Here is a 14,868-nt window from a genome sequence, read left to right as displayed (position 1 = left end):
TTCCTATTTTTTGTGATGACCAAAAAATCATATCAAAAACGCTTATTAATCAAAGCACAAGTTTATTATCCTTTTCTGTCGTGTCATTTTGTAAGGTCTTTAAAACGTTTACATGCTGTAACTATTGCACTCATTCGTTGATATGCTTCAAAAAGGGTCTGAAACAATACCACGTTCCCAATGCACAGGGCTTCTTCATCCGTACGAGCTTTGTTCGAATTTTGCTAGAAAATGAATTTTTATGTACCTTAACAATTTGATACAAAACAACAAGCAAGCTATGTTTCGTTATCCTTTTCGGCCTTATCTAGAGAACGGTTTTACATGTACACAAATTGACTTATTTAATATCACTCGTTTATGATCAGCATCATAAATTAGAACCTAGCGCATTATGCAGCTCTACTCTCTCTCTCTCGTTCTCTTTTTCCCTGTTTCAATCTTTCTCTCGGTTGGAGTTTTAGTAATGTTTCTTTTCCTCTGTCTAGTAAATTTCCTCATTCTTGTTTTTCTTGCTTTCGATCTAAAATCAAACCGAAACTGTTTGCGGTTGAGATGAATTTTGACCCATTTCTACTACATTCACGTCCGCTGATGACTAATGACTAGATCAAAATCTCCTCCCATGTACAAAAAGTTGTACAAAAAGAAATCTAGCACCGACGTCAGGATACATCCCTTTCCCAACAAGTAGAAAGGGGGGCGCAACACGAGCAGAGAGGCTGATACGATTGCCTTACACGCTAGACACAGGTTAATGAGTACGTTTTGTATAATACAGCTTTGCTTAAGTACAATTCAGAATATTACCGACCGGGCGGTGCTTATAAGAAGGTTAGTAATATATAAGTAGCACTGGGTTTGCGTACGCCCAACACACTTTTCCAATCTTAAATCTAGTGTACAAAGATCAAGGCCGCCACACACGCAACATACACACGCACACACATCCTATAGAGCGTGTCCGGGTTGATCGGGTTTTAGCTGGCTAGCTAGCTAGAAAATACCGCGGTAACATCTCCGCTGCGCACCGAGCGTCGCTCAATTTGCGGCTAAAGCTACAAGTTTGAAGGCAGGAAAAGCAATCGATTTTGTATGCGTAAAACATACGCATCAAAATGGGAAACGCGTTTCAAATCGTCAAATCTTCCCAATCCTCCTTCTCTCGCTCCGATAGCTCGATCCGGAACGAAACGACGGCATGCTTGAGCAGATCGTGACACATCGGGGTAAGCGGATTGTGCCGCAGATCGACCACCTCGAGCGAATCGGACGTGATTATTTCGTCCCGATCGATGTCGATGATGGCGTTGTTGTTGGCTTTCAGTTCTCGCAGCTTTGGCATCTTAAACACGACGGCAGGCAGTGTGATGAAGGTGTTGTGCGAAATGTCCAGCATTTCCAGCGAGTGCAGATCGGCCAGCTCGTCCGGTAGTCGAGCCATCTGGTTGTGTGACAAGTTGAGATCTGCGAATCGGAGGAGGAAGCATATGAATTTGTATTATGCGAGTACGTAGATCGATGGAGCTGTACGTGTTTCTTACCTGTGATGAAGCTGAACTTGACAGCAAATTTGGGAGATATTTTTGTAATCACATTGCTGCTCAAATCGCACGTCTTCAGCTCGGTGTGTCTCATCAGATGGTACACTGCATCGGGCACCTGGATCAGTTCGCATTCGGAAAGATCTGCAAAAAGGTAATGGAATACGTTTATTAGAAAAAAAATACACTTTTCAAAGTGCTGAAGAATGATTAAATAACTATCATTTAAGCTCATAGATAAGATATAAATGATGAATCATACTTAAATTCTTTGTTTCTAATGCTTCCTCACACCGGTTTACAACTTTCGCCACAAACGATGCCATTACGTTTAGTTTATCACTTCACCTACGTAAATGTATCACAATAGGGTTTCTATTTTACGAAAAAAGAACCGGGCACTCCGACTTGAGCAATAAAGTAGAATGTAACTAAAAATAGCACTGACTTCACCACCCACTAAACCGATCAGACGAGGAACTTTTACTTTATTTAAATGATGCAATTCATGAATGAAAAATATTGTCAAAAATCATTCAAAAGTGTCCAAAGCATACAATACTTTTTTTGTTACAATTTCTACAATTTCACCCTTAAAATTAGTCTAAAAATAAATGCTTAAAATAGCTGAATTAGAAAACGAATTTCCCACCAACAGGTTTGTTTACATTTGCACAGATGATTTTGGTACGGAAATAAACACGCTAACTGTCATTTCGATCCGAAACGCTTCAGTGGATATACCGGTAGGTTCACGAGTTCAGATTGAATCAGCGGTGAAGCGTTTTACATCGTTTTGAATTGATAAATTTCTGTGTTGGAAAATTAATAATTTCTTTTATGAAATTTTGGTCTTGTCAGAAAGCCTTTGTACTAAAATAACGATTGCATTAGTTCTATGCATTAGTTTGTATCACTTTATCGAACACTAAACCATGGATAGATGTTTTATTACATCTTCTTATCAAGCACAAAAGCTGACCTATATTGCAACACGCTCGTGCACATGCGCCAATCACACTGATCTAGCCCAACAATAAACGGAAGCAAAATTCATTGCTACACGATCTAGACAAAGCGCAAATGTACATTCACGGTTCAGCGCTTCTCGGTCTCTGTTTCCTCAACGAAATAATCTATCGAGGCATTTCGTGCGTTATCAGCTTCCATTTGCTACCGATATCGAACGAGTTGATTGGCGCGTAATTTGCCATCGTACACTTGTTTACCACCATACAATACAGCAGACAAGTCGGAGTCTTTGTCACAGGTCGCCTAAGACGCTGTTTTTCGCGTTGCACTTGAGAAGAGAATACGCTTCGAGTGGGATCGCAACGATGAACTAATGATACTTTGCGATAACGTAATACTGCGTGCTTTCTATCATCGGCGCGTAATACAATTTCGTATCCGGCGCAATCGATGGCGCATCATTTTGAATCCGGCCAAGATATGGCGGAGGAAAAGAAAACCATATCCAATCTGAATCTGACGCTATGGCCCGAGTTGAGAAACGTGCGGCGTAATGAAAAAGCGTATTGAGACGTGTTGTTGTTCCACTCAACAGCAGATACCAGTCGGAAGTGGTAGTCTGTTGATGGTATAAAGCGGAAACGCGCCAAACAAACATAACAATGATGAAAATGTACCGGCCATGAAGCAGGATGTTGGCGTTCGCCATCTTCCATCCATCGATCCATCGAAGCATCGAAATCGATCGCTATGCTTCAAATTGTTGTTCCCACCCTGCCGCCGCCATTGCGGTAGTAGTGTGTAGCCTCTTTCAATTTGCATCGTTACCATTACATCACCACGTGCTAATGATCGTGGTTCCACGTGCGCCGAAATGCAGGCGAATTTTACACGAACGCGCATAACGCACACGCGCACATTGCACTGGATAGAAAGGACGGTGAAAATGGTTTCCATGCTTAGATGCATTGCTGTGGAAATTACTAGCTTCACTTATTTATTTATTTTTTTTTGACGAGTCAGTGGAAAACCCATTTTACCGATGCTGCGTCAAAGACCGTACCGAGGTCGATCGTCGCGCATGAGGGTTTTTCCGCAAGTGCGCAATCCGATCGGTCGCTCACCGGAAAATTCATAAATCACCGCTGCTGTTAGCGGTGTGTGTACACACGACAACGAACCATCGTCACTAACAGACAGCTAGACTGGCCCGGGGACAGAGTCCACACAAAGTGCAAAATTTCCCTCCCATCAACCAGTGGAGGAAAAGAGCCAAGCGGCGTAACGAGGGAATTTTCTTCCGAAATCGGTGCCAAACTGGGAAAACGACGCACAAAGATCCGTCCCGAGGGTGAGTTTATTTACACAAACACGGGAAATCTTTTTCTTCCCATTACGGCGTTCAGCAAGAGCAAATGCAAATTGGCAAACCTTCTGGCCGGTTATTCCAATGCGTAAAATGTCGTTTATTGCACCATTTTTTTTGTTCGTTTTTCTCTCTCTTTCTCTTTTGCACAATAAACCCTACACAAAGACGGCTTTTCCTCCGGCGGCATGATGAGGGTTGTTGTGTGTGTTTTTGTTGCCTTTCTGCGATGAAAACGAAATGAGCGAAAACAGGGGATTTTCCATCGAAAAAGGGAAAACAATATTCAATCAATCAGCTGGCGGGAAATGGTAGGTGTGAAGGTTGCTACATGCATTAAATACATTTAACTATAAAACATGACCTGAATATTGTTAATGCATGTGTCGTAACGCAATGAGGCACACTTTCATGTTTGTTTTTGCTTGACTGAAGAGGTCTGGACGGACGCTTTTCCCGCTTTTTTTTTGGTTGTAATTTAAGCGTGTAATCGTATGATGGCACAATCACAGTTAACTTATGAAATTATGCTACAACGCAGAGTGTGAAGTAGGAAAACATAATATGCGTGTAAAGGATTTCACTTAGGTGATTTTACCTTTCATTACTGCAAAAAGATATGAATCTTCATGGAAGTGTGTTAGCATTATCGTAAGCTCGTTCACACTTTTCTTCAGGCACGAGACGATGGTTGGGCAAAAAACAGGCGGGAATTTAAATTTACCGACTCAATCTGAACGGAGGGGAAAGTGACTTAAAGCAAATTGCACCAAACCGTGTTGATTTAATCGCTCAAAATGGTCAAAATCGCGATTACGACCACAACTGATCTGGGGACGCGTGACACCGTGACGCGGAGGGAAACGTTTGGCAGTGAGTTAAGACATCACGCATTTCCATCGTACGGTTCATCCTTAGCACCGATGCAAGCGATGCGTTTTTGTTGATTAGGTTTGATTAATAGGGAGAAAATGGCATCTCGCTTCCACCGGTTGTCCCGGTGCCAAACACGATCGTGTACATGATCATGCATGGTAATGGATAGACTGATGATCAGATAACGCTGCAAAAGCGTTACTTAAGATTGACCAAACAATTCCCGTCTGGCGGCATTTGTGAATAATTACGCGATATTCACGAGCGATTGACATTGTATCGTATGACCGTGTCACGTTTGTTGAGCGGTTTTTGGTACAAAAGTTGAATGTTTGGACAATGTTTTAATAGTGTTTTAATTCTTGGGAAAAAGTTTCATTTCTTTAACTGTTTATCGAGTATTGTTACATATTTTAGTTTTATTTGAAAATAATCCAGAAAGGGCTGTAACTGCCTTGCTTGAACTCGAGAATCCAAGCTATGGAAATGTGATAACTACTGCCCGATAATTCAAATATGATCTTCACATTTTGAGGACAGATTATTGAATCTTTTCTAAAAATTTTCCCAATTTGAAAAATAAACAAAAAATTTAATATTATTGTGTTAAGAATTAATCCTTTAGAAACCTAGAATCAATTAAATGATAAATACATAAATACATTAACGAAGACCTAAGGTGCTAAGACAAATAAAATAACTAAATAAGTAATAATAAGTAGGTAAATAAAAGAGGAAACAAGTAACAAATAAAATAAAATATAATATATAGTTTATACATCACAGAAATTGGCAAACTGAAACACGTATTTACTAACAACAGTTGAAATCATTTTATATTATCAAGCTTTCATAGCTTTATGAACAGTTTGCACACACTTGAATTGCAATAAAGTTAAAAAAAACAGTCGATTGTCCTCAATTGAAGCAAACTAAACTGTTTTACATATTTTTATAGCAAGCGCCTTGTTTAGTTGCTTTCTTCATTGAGAAAACAACAATAAAATCGATCTATGAAAACACTAAAATTCGTTGCAACTGCAAGAAGCCAAAGAAACAAATCTATAGCGAAAAAAGAAGCGCTTCTTTGTTTTAAGTTGCTAAAATAAAACTAATTAACTGTACCGAAACAACAAAACACAAAACAGCAGCCAAGTAGTTTAAGGTCACCGCCGCGCTTGATTCGTTGTGACCCGACACTATTGCACACCCAAGCGGTTGGAAAACGTCTCACTTTTTCAAACTAAAACGCCCTTTTATCATGCGACCACGTCAGGAAAACTAGGCCACACCTCAGGAGGCACCCCCGGTTGGTGGGGGGTGGTTTGAGTTTTCCGTTTTGTTTTGATGCTTTTACTTTCTCGCTGATGTAATGTGCGCCCACCGTCGGGTGTTTTTCTTTTTGTTTCACTTTTCATTCGTCTTTAGTGAAACACTGACTCGTGCGCTCGGAACTGACGGAAAATGAAGGAAAAGCAGTATTACCCCCGCCCGGCGCGTAAGCCACTTATTCAACCGTTCGATTTTCGTCGATCGCTTGCAAACGGTGGTCGATCGTTTTGCGCTTACTGGTGTGCGCTTACAGTATGTCAATAAATATATAAACTTAAGCGGGGTTTTGTGGAAAAATCGGCACAGTTTTTTCCGTCGTTGATTGCGCACCGACAGTTCAGAGGGCATTATGCAAGGGTGCATGTGCATGGCGGAGAAACGTGCAGTACCGACGGCCCTCAATCTGGAGCGCCATGCACATGCACGATGCATTGTGGTCGAATGCAAGGGAAAGTCACAAACAATCGAACGATGGGGAAACATACATTCGTTGCCTCATTTGTGTCGTTCCCATCTGTTTAACCTAGATGGATGTTTCGTTTTTGCCTCTTTTCTCATCTTCTAAACAGGTATGGGAAAAGTGGTCCGTACAGTGGTTTTCTGGAGTAAAAAGTTAAACTTCGATTTGTTAATAAATGCAACTATTATCGCAATTTACAATTATTGATTCATTCACGCTAGTTTGCTTCTGTTTCCTTCGGAATCGCGGAAAGAAAAATGTTTCTTTTGATGTCTCCGAATGACACCCGTAGTCGTATTGCTCAGGTACTCTCGTAACATACTTTGCAGCATTACATCACATTAAAAGGTGCACAAATTGTAGGAAATTAAAGGTGGCCAAGATTCGATTTCGATGATTAAGAGAAAGATTAAATAATTGAGATAAATCAGAAACATTACAGCATAATTGTGCCTTATGCCGGTAAGTACAGCAATTCATCAGTGTCGATTTAGGTTAGTAGAGTTCGAATGAAATATGTAAAATATTTTCCCTTTTCCATGGAAGTTTTATACAAAAGAATTAAACGTGAAAAAGGGCGGTAAACTATGTAATTTTAATTTCCCATTCCATTTGCCCTTAAATCCCCAAAAGAACAGGTGCACAGGTTTCGTCTGATGATGTGCCGCATCTCATCATCATAAATCATGCAGCGCCACACTACATCAATCGTGATCGTTTTCTTTTCTTTTGCGACTTTAATCCATAAATGGAAAACTGGAAGACGGCAACGTGCACGACTCACTCGCATAGAGATGTCTTAATCGGCGTAGACATGTGTCATACGCTCAGCAACGACCGTATCGCGTTGGATTGGTTCTGTGGCTTTCACCCTTACCGGTATGCATCTCTCGGGCCGGTGTTTGAGGAGTACCTTTTGTGGGGTTATTCCTTTGTACGAATTGCGATGAATTATGAGTTGTTCAGGCATACAAAAATACAACAAAAATACATATCTACTAACGTACGATCACGATTTATGCCACATCTCGAACGAGTCTTGCCACGAACTTCTTCTCCACTCAACATGCTGGACACACATTACCATACCACCCCGACTCGAATGTGTGTGTTTATGGGGTTGCTTTTACCTTAAAAGGGCTAATTCTGACTGTCGCTACCGCTACTAGCCAAAGCCCGATCCCAAAGATCAATGATCAAGCCTGCTGACCTCGCACTCGGTGTGCGGCGCTACGGCCACTCGCAGCAAATCAGGAAGCCTTCGTTCAAGAAGGAAGGCGCCATGGAAGTAAAGGAATACAACAACAAGAAACCCTCCCCAACAAACAACAACACGCGGTAGCGTTTTTGTTAAAAGGCAAAATGAAAGAGGTTGAAAAAAAATTCCCTGCCCTCAGGAATTAACAGTAGCGAACGAAAGCGTTTCGCATTGAATCGATGAAAAATGTTGGTTTTTTGTTTTTTTTTTATTATGCAACCGTACATAATGTGCCAGCAAGCCAAAGGGGTTCGTTGGTTTCGTTGAGGGTAAAAAGGGTGAAATATGGAATTTGTTTGTAAATAAACAAATTTAATGCCTGATCACCGGATGGAAGAGATTGTGTTAATTTTATAAATACACAGGGGGGGAGGTGAGCAAAAAAAAAGAAGAATTTTGCACTCAATGTGTGCCTTTTGCCACTCAGTTCGTTACACCAAGCTGTTGTTACATCAAACGCTTCGTATCCCCTTGTATGGGACGTTATTTACACACCAACTGTACCCCCCAAAACCGCTCCAGTCTAACTTGACCCAGTTATGCTAATGCTTTGCGACGCCCCAAAACGATCGACCAAGCGCGCAGCATAATCATAATCCAACATAAATTAATGCATATCACAGACGGTGCGCGAACGGACACGTTTATACACCAGCAGCTTTCGTGAACATCGACCACTAATGCACAATCGTTGTGCCGGAAAGTGATCGGGCGTTGATGGCGATGGTGCTCGGGAAAGATAATTTTAGGTCAACGAAACCGACTGGCCACCATCCGGTCAGCTACCCTTCCCCACCAGAAAAGAAACGAATGATTCATGCAGAATCGTCTCTCGTGCACGTGCTGAAGATCAAACATGATCAGACGAGCTGGGAAAATTTGTGACTTCTGAGGAGGATTTGTGAGAAAGAGAGGGAGAGTACGAGGAGGATCGTTGTTTGTTGTGAATTTCACTTTCATTTTCATCGACGTAATCGTAAGGGCCACGGATGCAAGCAAGTCTAAAACGGAAGTCTTCCTATTTCCTTTCCTTCGTTTTCGTTGTTTTTTTTCGTTTTCACTGGTGTTTTTATCTTTGGCACATTTGCACATTTGATTACAATTTAATTACGGTTACGACATCTGGCTGCTTTGGACAGGGTAAAAATAATTAAAACGTAGTGAAGCAACCATGTTTTATGTGAATCAATTCATCCAAAAAAACACATTCAATGTGCTTTACTCGTTGGAAATACAACTCTCGAAACAAAAGAAAAAGGAAAAAAACCCACAAATGGCCAAATGTCGATCAAACATTTTTCGGCTCTCAGTTCGTCTCTTGTGTCTGCACGTTACCATTAGGGTGCGTTTACAGCACCATAAAATCCCTCTCCTCCTAAGATAATCACTTACGGCCAGACGACGGCCGTAAAAGCTGTCCGCACGCTACAACAAACGAGGCAAGGTGCGACGTGACGTTGGTGAAGATCACCAATTTAAAGTCCAAGCCTACTAACCTCGAAACTGAAACGCATGAGAAAAATTGGGTACCTTTTTCTTCGTTTTTTTCTGTCTTACAAAGAGAGTGAAGGAGAGAGAAAAAAAACCACACGCGAAAATTGTCGTCCAGAGCACCCGTGTGCTTAGGTTAGGAAACAGCCGCTTAGCTAACCCTCTCATCACCCCTTCCTGATGTGTGCGTCCCTTACGGGGTGGTTCAGTGGCTCCAAAAACAACATTGGCGAACCAAAGGCGAACCTCACCTCCCTGCTGCCACGCTCTTCCAAAAACACCTGTCCTCCTGTGGTGGTTCGAGGAGATGGTTGAATGATCGCGAGCCAAAGAACAATCATTCAAACCGACCAGTTTGAACCACCAGCGACATCGCCCAATTCAATCCCAGCCGCACACCGTTCACCAATGTCTTTGGAACAGCGCGCGCACACAATGCGCAATCGCACGCGGCTTTGGATGGATGGTGCGCAACGCAACCGAACTACGCAACGAACCACGTTGGACCGGTGCTATCAGCGGTGCTACAACAACAAGCGCTTTGACGAAATTTCATGCCCTGGGGTTCGCTGTTCGTGCTTTACTTTACGTATCTTTATGCAACGATCGTGTAGGGCTTTTTGGACAGGGAAGGATTCAAGTTGTATGTGGAGCATTTGTTAAATACAACTTTTTTGTTCAATAATTTTTCAATTATTAAAAGATATTTTAAATTAAACCAGCAAAAGATGTCTGTAGTTTATTTCTCCAATAAATAGAACCCTTAAATTGATGATTGCAGAGTACTTAAAATAAGTACTCTACAAAAGTTGTTCTTTGGTCATTTTGAACAGGTAAATCTTGCGGGTGATTAAAGTAAATATCATAAGAAATATTTTCTAAATTTGATTTTACTTTAAATCGTTCTCAACAAGTACCGTTAAAGTTCATTACAATAAGATATAAAACTTAGTGAAAGCAGAAATGTTGTTTGAATTAATGTACTAGCTAAATTTCCAATTGTTTAGCCAATGTTAACACTTTTAAAATATTGAAAAAGAAGAGAAAGAGAGATGGCAAAAACAAAAACATCAAACAGTAGTAAGCGTTACAGAGATTAAATAACTCTCCATAACGTTCTCGAAACGTATCGTTACATCCCAACCATGGTTTGGATGACATCGTATAGCAACGAATGTGCTATAAAATGTGCAATAAAAATATAGTAACAACTACTAAGTGCACTACCGTGTAAGTCCTATAGCGAGGAGAACAGCATACGGCATAACACGGGATTCTCAATACTTGCCTCCATTAAACATGTTCGCAAAGATCACGATCATCGGTCATCGATGGTGTTCAACATGGCGTACTTCTTCAAAGCTCAGCAACTTCAACGATTAAAGGTTTTTTGATCACTAAGACATATCAATAAGTTTATCCATACATTCAGATCTAATACATATTCAAGCTAGCAAAAGGCATAAAAATTCGCAAAAAATGTCACAGTCACAGAATGTTTCAATAAAGGTACAAAGGTTGCGTTTAAGCCCTTGTAATTGCTTAAATTAAAACATGTAAATGTCTTCAATGTCTTCGCGATATAAAATAAAATATAACATTGTTTTCCAAACATTCCAACTAAACTCTGTTCTAATGGAGAGCCTGTTCGATAATACGATCGGTATCTCATGACTCAACAACAAGTATCGTTCATATTTATAGCATGACCTGAGACTTATGAGTAATTGAAGCCGTGTGGTGTAAGATAAAACCGACGATGGATACAAATTTATATAACTTGAATCAATTATTAATTGTAGATCGTTCAATTAATTGTGTTGAAGAGTGAAAATTCCTATTGCTTTGAAATACTTTGATCGCCAAAAAAATAACATGAGAGTTCTAGAAGAAACAACGCATTCAATGTATTTCTTACTTCTAGATAAAAACACATTTATCTCACTTTCTCGAGCTTTAGTACACCCTTCTTAAGAACTATGTGTGTGGCCGGGATGATGATCCCCTCTTACCTAGATTGTTGTTCTCCTTCGCATCATCACAGCGCTCAACAACCCGGATGATGCCACGGCCGGCAACCTTCGGGAAGTTAATTGTGGCACCCATCTGCGTCAACCGTTCGACGATATAGTCCGTATTGCTTCCGCCATTGTTGCCATTGTTGCCTCCATTTCCGCCGCCTCCATTATTGTTGTTGTTATTGTTCTGCTGTTCGTCACCGTTCGCTTCGGTGTTGGTAATATCGTTACCGAAATGCGTTGGGGGCCTCATTATGATGTTTTGTTTGTTGTGTTTTTGCTATTCGATTTTGCACGTATGCAAAAAAAAACTATGAAACGATCTTTCACTATGCTCAAATCACGTTTTTCCGTTAGCTGAAGTCTTCAACGCACAAAAAAGATCACCCCAAAAGAATGCACTGTATCGATTTGGTACACTTGCAATTTACAGGAGCAAAAAAAACACTCTTTTGATCACCAGGAAAAACGCTCCACTAAAGACGACTACACACTTTAGCTTTCCCGTACGCTTGTTACACTAACTGGGTAGCTGGTTCTTTGTGAGTTAAAGCAATTGCTGCTGCACGACCTGCAACCGATATGCACCGTTCCACTGTCCGAACGCGAATGATTTTTGCTCTCGAGCGTGCACGGCAATTCACTGCCAGTCCGTCGCGTCCGTTAAGCGACAGGCGAAAACACCGCGCAATTCAACCCCCCAACCCCCTCTTGATCCAACCCCGTTTTTTCCACCCCCATTTCATCCCTTTACAATCGGCCACAGTACGGTGCGATGCGGTGTCTGGGGTAGTATGTGTTGCATGTGGTGGTGGTGGTATCGTGCAGTCATGATGCACCACGCCGGACGCCGTTTTTTTCTCCTTATGTCCGCGTTGCCACTTTGTCATTGTTTGCTATTCCGAAGCACTAGTAAACTAGGCACGAGTGTCGATTAATTATCCCCGAAAACACTAAACAACAGCACTCGCACGCACACGCCGTCCATCGTACAAAGATTTGTTTATATTTTCCTTTCTTCTCCAAAAATTGCACCACCCCCCAAAAGACAAAGAAAGCGTCAAGTTCTGGCCTGTGGTGTACTTTCCCCCACCCAAAGTGTTCTCCTTTTCCCGCCAGACATTCGCAAGGAAATGACCTTCGGGATCCCGGGGGACCGGGTTATTTGTATGCGAAGGGGTGGAAAATCATTTCCCTCTCAGTTTCCCGCTGTGTCACGGGGAATGGTTTCTCCCCACCAAAAGCAATCGTTCCTTGTTGTTCCAGAACAGCCGTTGTTTGCGAATGTTTTTGTTGGCGTCTTGTAAGTGTTTCACCGTTACATGGAAGATGGAAAACTGCGCATTTTTGGGGATGGAAAATTTTTGCGCCGGATTCGTAATTCGTGCATCGCAATTTGGTGAGTATTTAAACTCAATTCCATACACACTTTGTTTCGAATTGATTTTACACAATAATTTCTTTTAAGAATTTAAATTTTAAAGTAAATTTTAATAAAGGATACACACACACAAATATTAAAAATTTTAAATTTTGAAATAAAATTATATGTTGTAAGTAAAAGTAAGTAACTCGTATTGTTTAATGATTAATTTATTACACTTTGTTATCAAAACATCATTAGCAAACGAAAGCAATTACTAACACAAAGACATTCCTTGTCATAAATTAGGACAGCAGCTGCTCATCCGGATGAATTTTCCCCATTTCAATTTGAGTCCATTTTTACAGGAAAAGGAAAACCCATTCTTTGTTCATGATCGATTCTAGCACGTACTGTACTGCTCCAGCTCCTGTCCCATCCTCATGCCCAACCCCTTATTCAACAGCATAACAAAAAAACAAAATTGCGCTGCGGAAAAAGCCGCTCAGTGCGAAAGAAAAACAAACTACTTTTGCGTCGATTCAAACCTACGCGACAAGCGTGTATAGTGGGGTGCGCACGCGCAAGATGACGGAAATGAAGAAAGTGTAGTCGATCAGCTGAGCTCACGCATCTCGCCAGCCGCAACAACGCAACAACGCACCACGAAAGAGATGGCACGAAAACAAAAGCGAACATCACAAGTTGGGGGGTTTGCTCCACTAATACCACTAACCTGATCGCGATCTTTGTTTGATACCGCGCAATGTTCGTGCCATGCGTAGTGGGAAGCGTTTTTTCTGTGTGTTTTAGTAATTGGGCTAGTAGTAGTGGTGTTGGTGGTGACACAAACAATATACTAATTAGTGCATTGGGACGTGTGACAAATCTGATAAAATGACGTTTGTGGCCGTTTGTTTGGGTAGCGTGATTCGTTGGGGTTTTCTATGCGTTTTCTACCCTTCGCCCGACGGTGCTTGACTGGGTGAGAGCGATTGTTGTTAGTCCGTTTCAAAGATAAGGTAATGGTTCGCTGTACATGTGAGAATGTCACGGAACTGTGGACGATAGACGATACATCGGAGTTCAAAATACGGACGATACGGCGAAGTGAGATAATCGTAATAAAACAAGTTCAATGATTTTCATTTCTTGATTGTGTTTGCGGGTGAGATATATTTTACAACAACGGAGATATTCTCAATTTCCTGTATTTTTGAAGGAAGTATATAAACATAACAGAACAACATATTTCTACAAATCGTTTTCAAAAGTAGAAGATCGTTTTCCCTCTTCTATTGCGAAATACTTCCTCTTTAAAATCTTCCCTTTCCGTAAAGCAAATGTTTATAATTTCATAAAACACTGGCCCAGAACCATATGGACTGCTCGTATAAGGTAGCCCACCCACATCCAATTTTCTACCCGAGAACGAGTTCAACCGGATCACGCATCGGGTTCAAGCAAGTTGAACTAAGAATACCTTGAAATGGAGTGTCAACACTGGATGGAGCACCATGCATGCTTCATCTATTTTCTCCATCCATCAATAGTCTCACCCTTCGATGAGGGTGTAGTCCCCCCTTTGGAACCCACCGAACTACCGAGGGTTAAGGAAATGCTTCCAATTTTATTCCCCGTTCGCGGGTGTAGTCTTTGTTCCCAGTCAAGGTAAGTCTTTGGGTTGCACAGGTTTTTTTTTGTAGAATAAAAAAAGGGTTTTGCCCCGCGAGCAAGATGTCAAGGATGTTCGTTGTGTCGCGTTTTGAAGGGTGAAAACTGGATGAGAAAATGTTCCTTTGTGATACCGGGGGAGTTGTTTTAAAATTCCGAACATTATTGTTTAATCATTTCTGGCAATATTTTGAATATTTTGCTTTAATCGGAATATTTTTTCCAATTTTTAGAGTTAAATGGGAAAACTGAATAAGACTTGTATGTAACAACACATTTGGGTTGGATTAGCATCTCCCCACCACCAGTCGTAAACAAAAAATTGGATTTTTAATCCACTAATAAGAAACTCTTGTCACTTTTGTCTTTCTTCGCATTCACAATACACTTTTTCGCTTTGAAATCAAACCAATAATCGGTGGTACCATTAGATTAAAAAAAATGTGAATCATTTTCGTTGTGGTCTATTTGCGCTTCTTCACCATCATAATCCATAGGTTTTCAACATTGGGTT

The 14,868-nt window shown here is 41.0% G+C and overlaps 1 protein-coding gene across 2 annotated transcripts; it reads right to left on the bottom strand.

The window, feature by feature from the left end:
* Nucleotides 1–42: 42 nt before the first annotated feature.
* On the bottom strand, nucleotides 43–11,948 carry LOC125762086 (leucine-rich repeat-containing protein 20). 2 transcript variants are annotated; one of them, XM_049423839.1, is made up of 3 exons: nucleotides 11,312–11,948; nucleotides 1,545–1,688; nucleotides 43–1,467 (listed from the first exon to the last, which is right to left on the bottom strand). In XM_049423839.1, the coding sequence occupies exons 1-3, from the start codon at nucleotides 11,568–11,570 to the stop codon at nucleotides 1,133–1,135; spliced, it is 738 nt and encodes a 245-aa protein (XP_049279796.1). In that variant the 5' UTR covers nucleotides 11,571–11,948; the 3' UTR covers nucleotides 43–1,132. The 2 variants fall into 2 exon arrangements, with proteins under 2 accessions (XP_049279796.1, XP_049279798.1); XM_049423841.1 differs by lacking the exon at nucleotides 11,312–11,948 and adding an exon at nucleotides 1,807–2,239.
* Nucleotides 11,949–14,868: the final 2,920 nt, after the last annotated feature.

The sequence above is a fragment of the Anopheles funestus genome, chromosome 2RL (genome assembly GCF_943734845.2).
Source record: "Anopheles funestus chromosome 2RL, idAnoFuneDA-416_04, whole genome shotgun sequence".
NCBI classification, from domain to species: domain Eukaryota; kingdom Metazoa; phylum Arthropoda; class Insecta; order Diptera; family Culicidae; genus Anopheles; species Anopheles funestus.
This window is presented reverse-complemented; position numbering and strand designations above follow the sequence as displayed.

Bases quoted from the DNA above. Each gene is read 5' to 3' on its own strand.
- LOC125762086 (XM_049423839.1), bottom strand. From the start codon at position 11,570: ATGAGGCCCCCAACGCATTTCGGTAACGATATTACCAACACCGAAGCG. The intron at 1,689-11,311 runs GTAAGAGGGGAT...ACCTTTTTGCAG, and splicing joins GAAGGAGAACAACAATCTAG to ATCTTTCCGAATGCGAACTG. The intron at 1,468-1,544 runs GTAAGAAACACG...TCCGATTCGCAG, and splicing joins CAAGTTCAGCTTCATCACAG to ATCTCAACTTGTCACACAAC.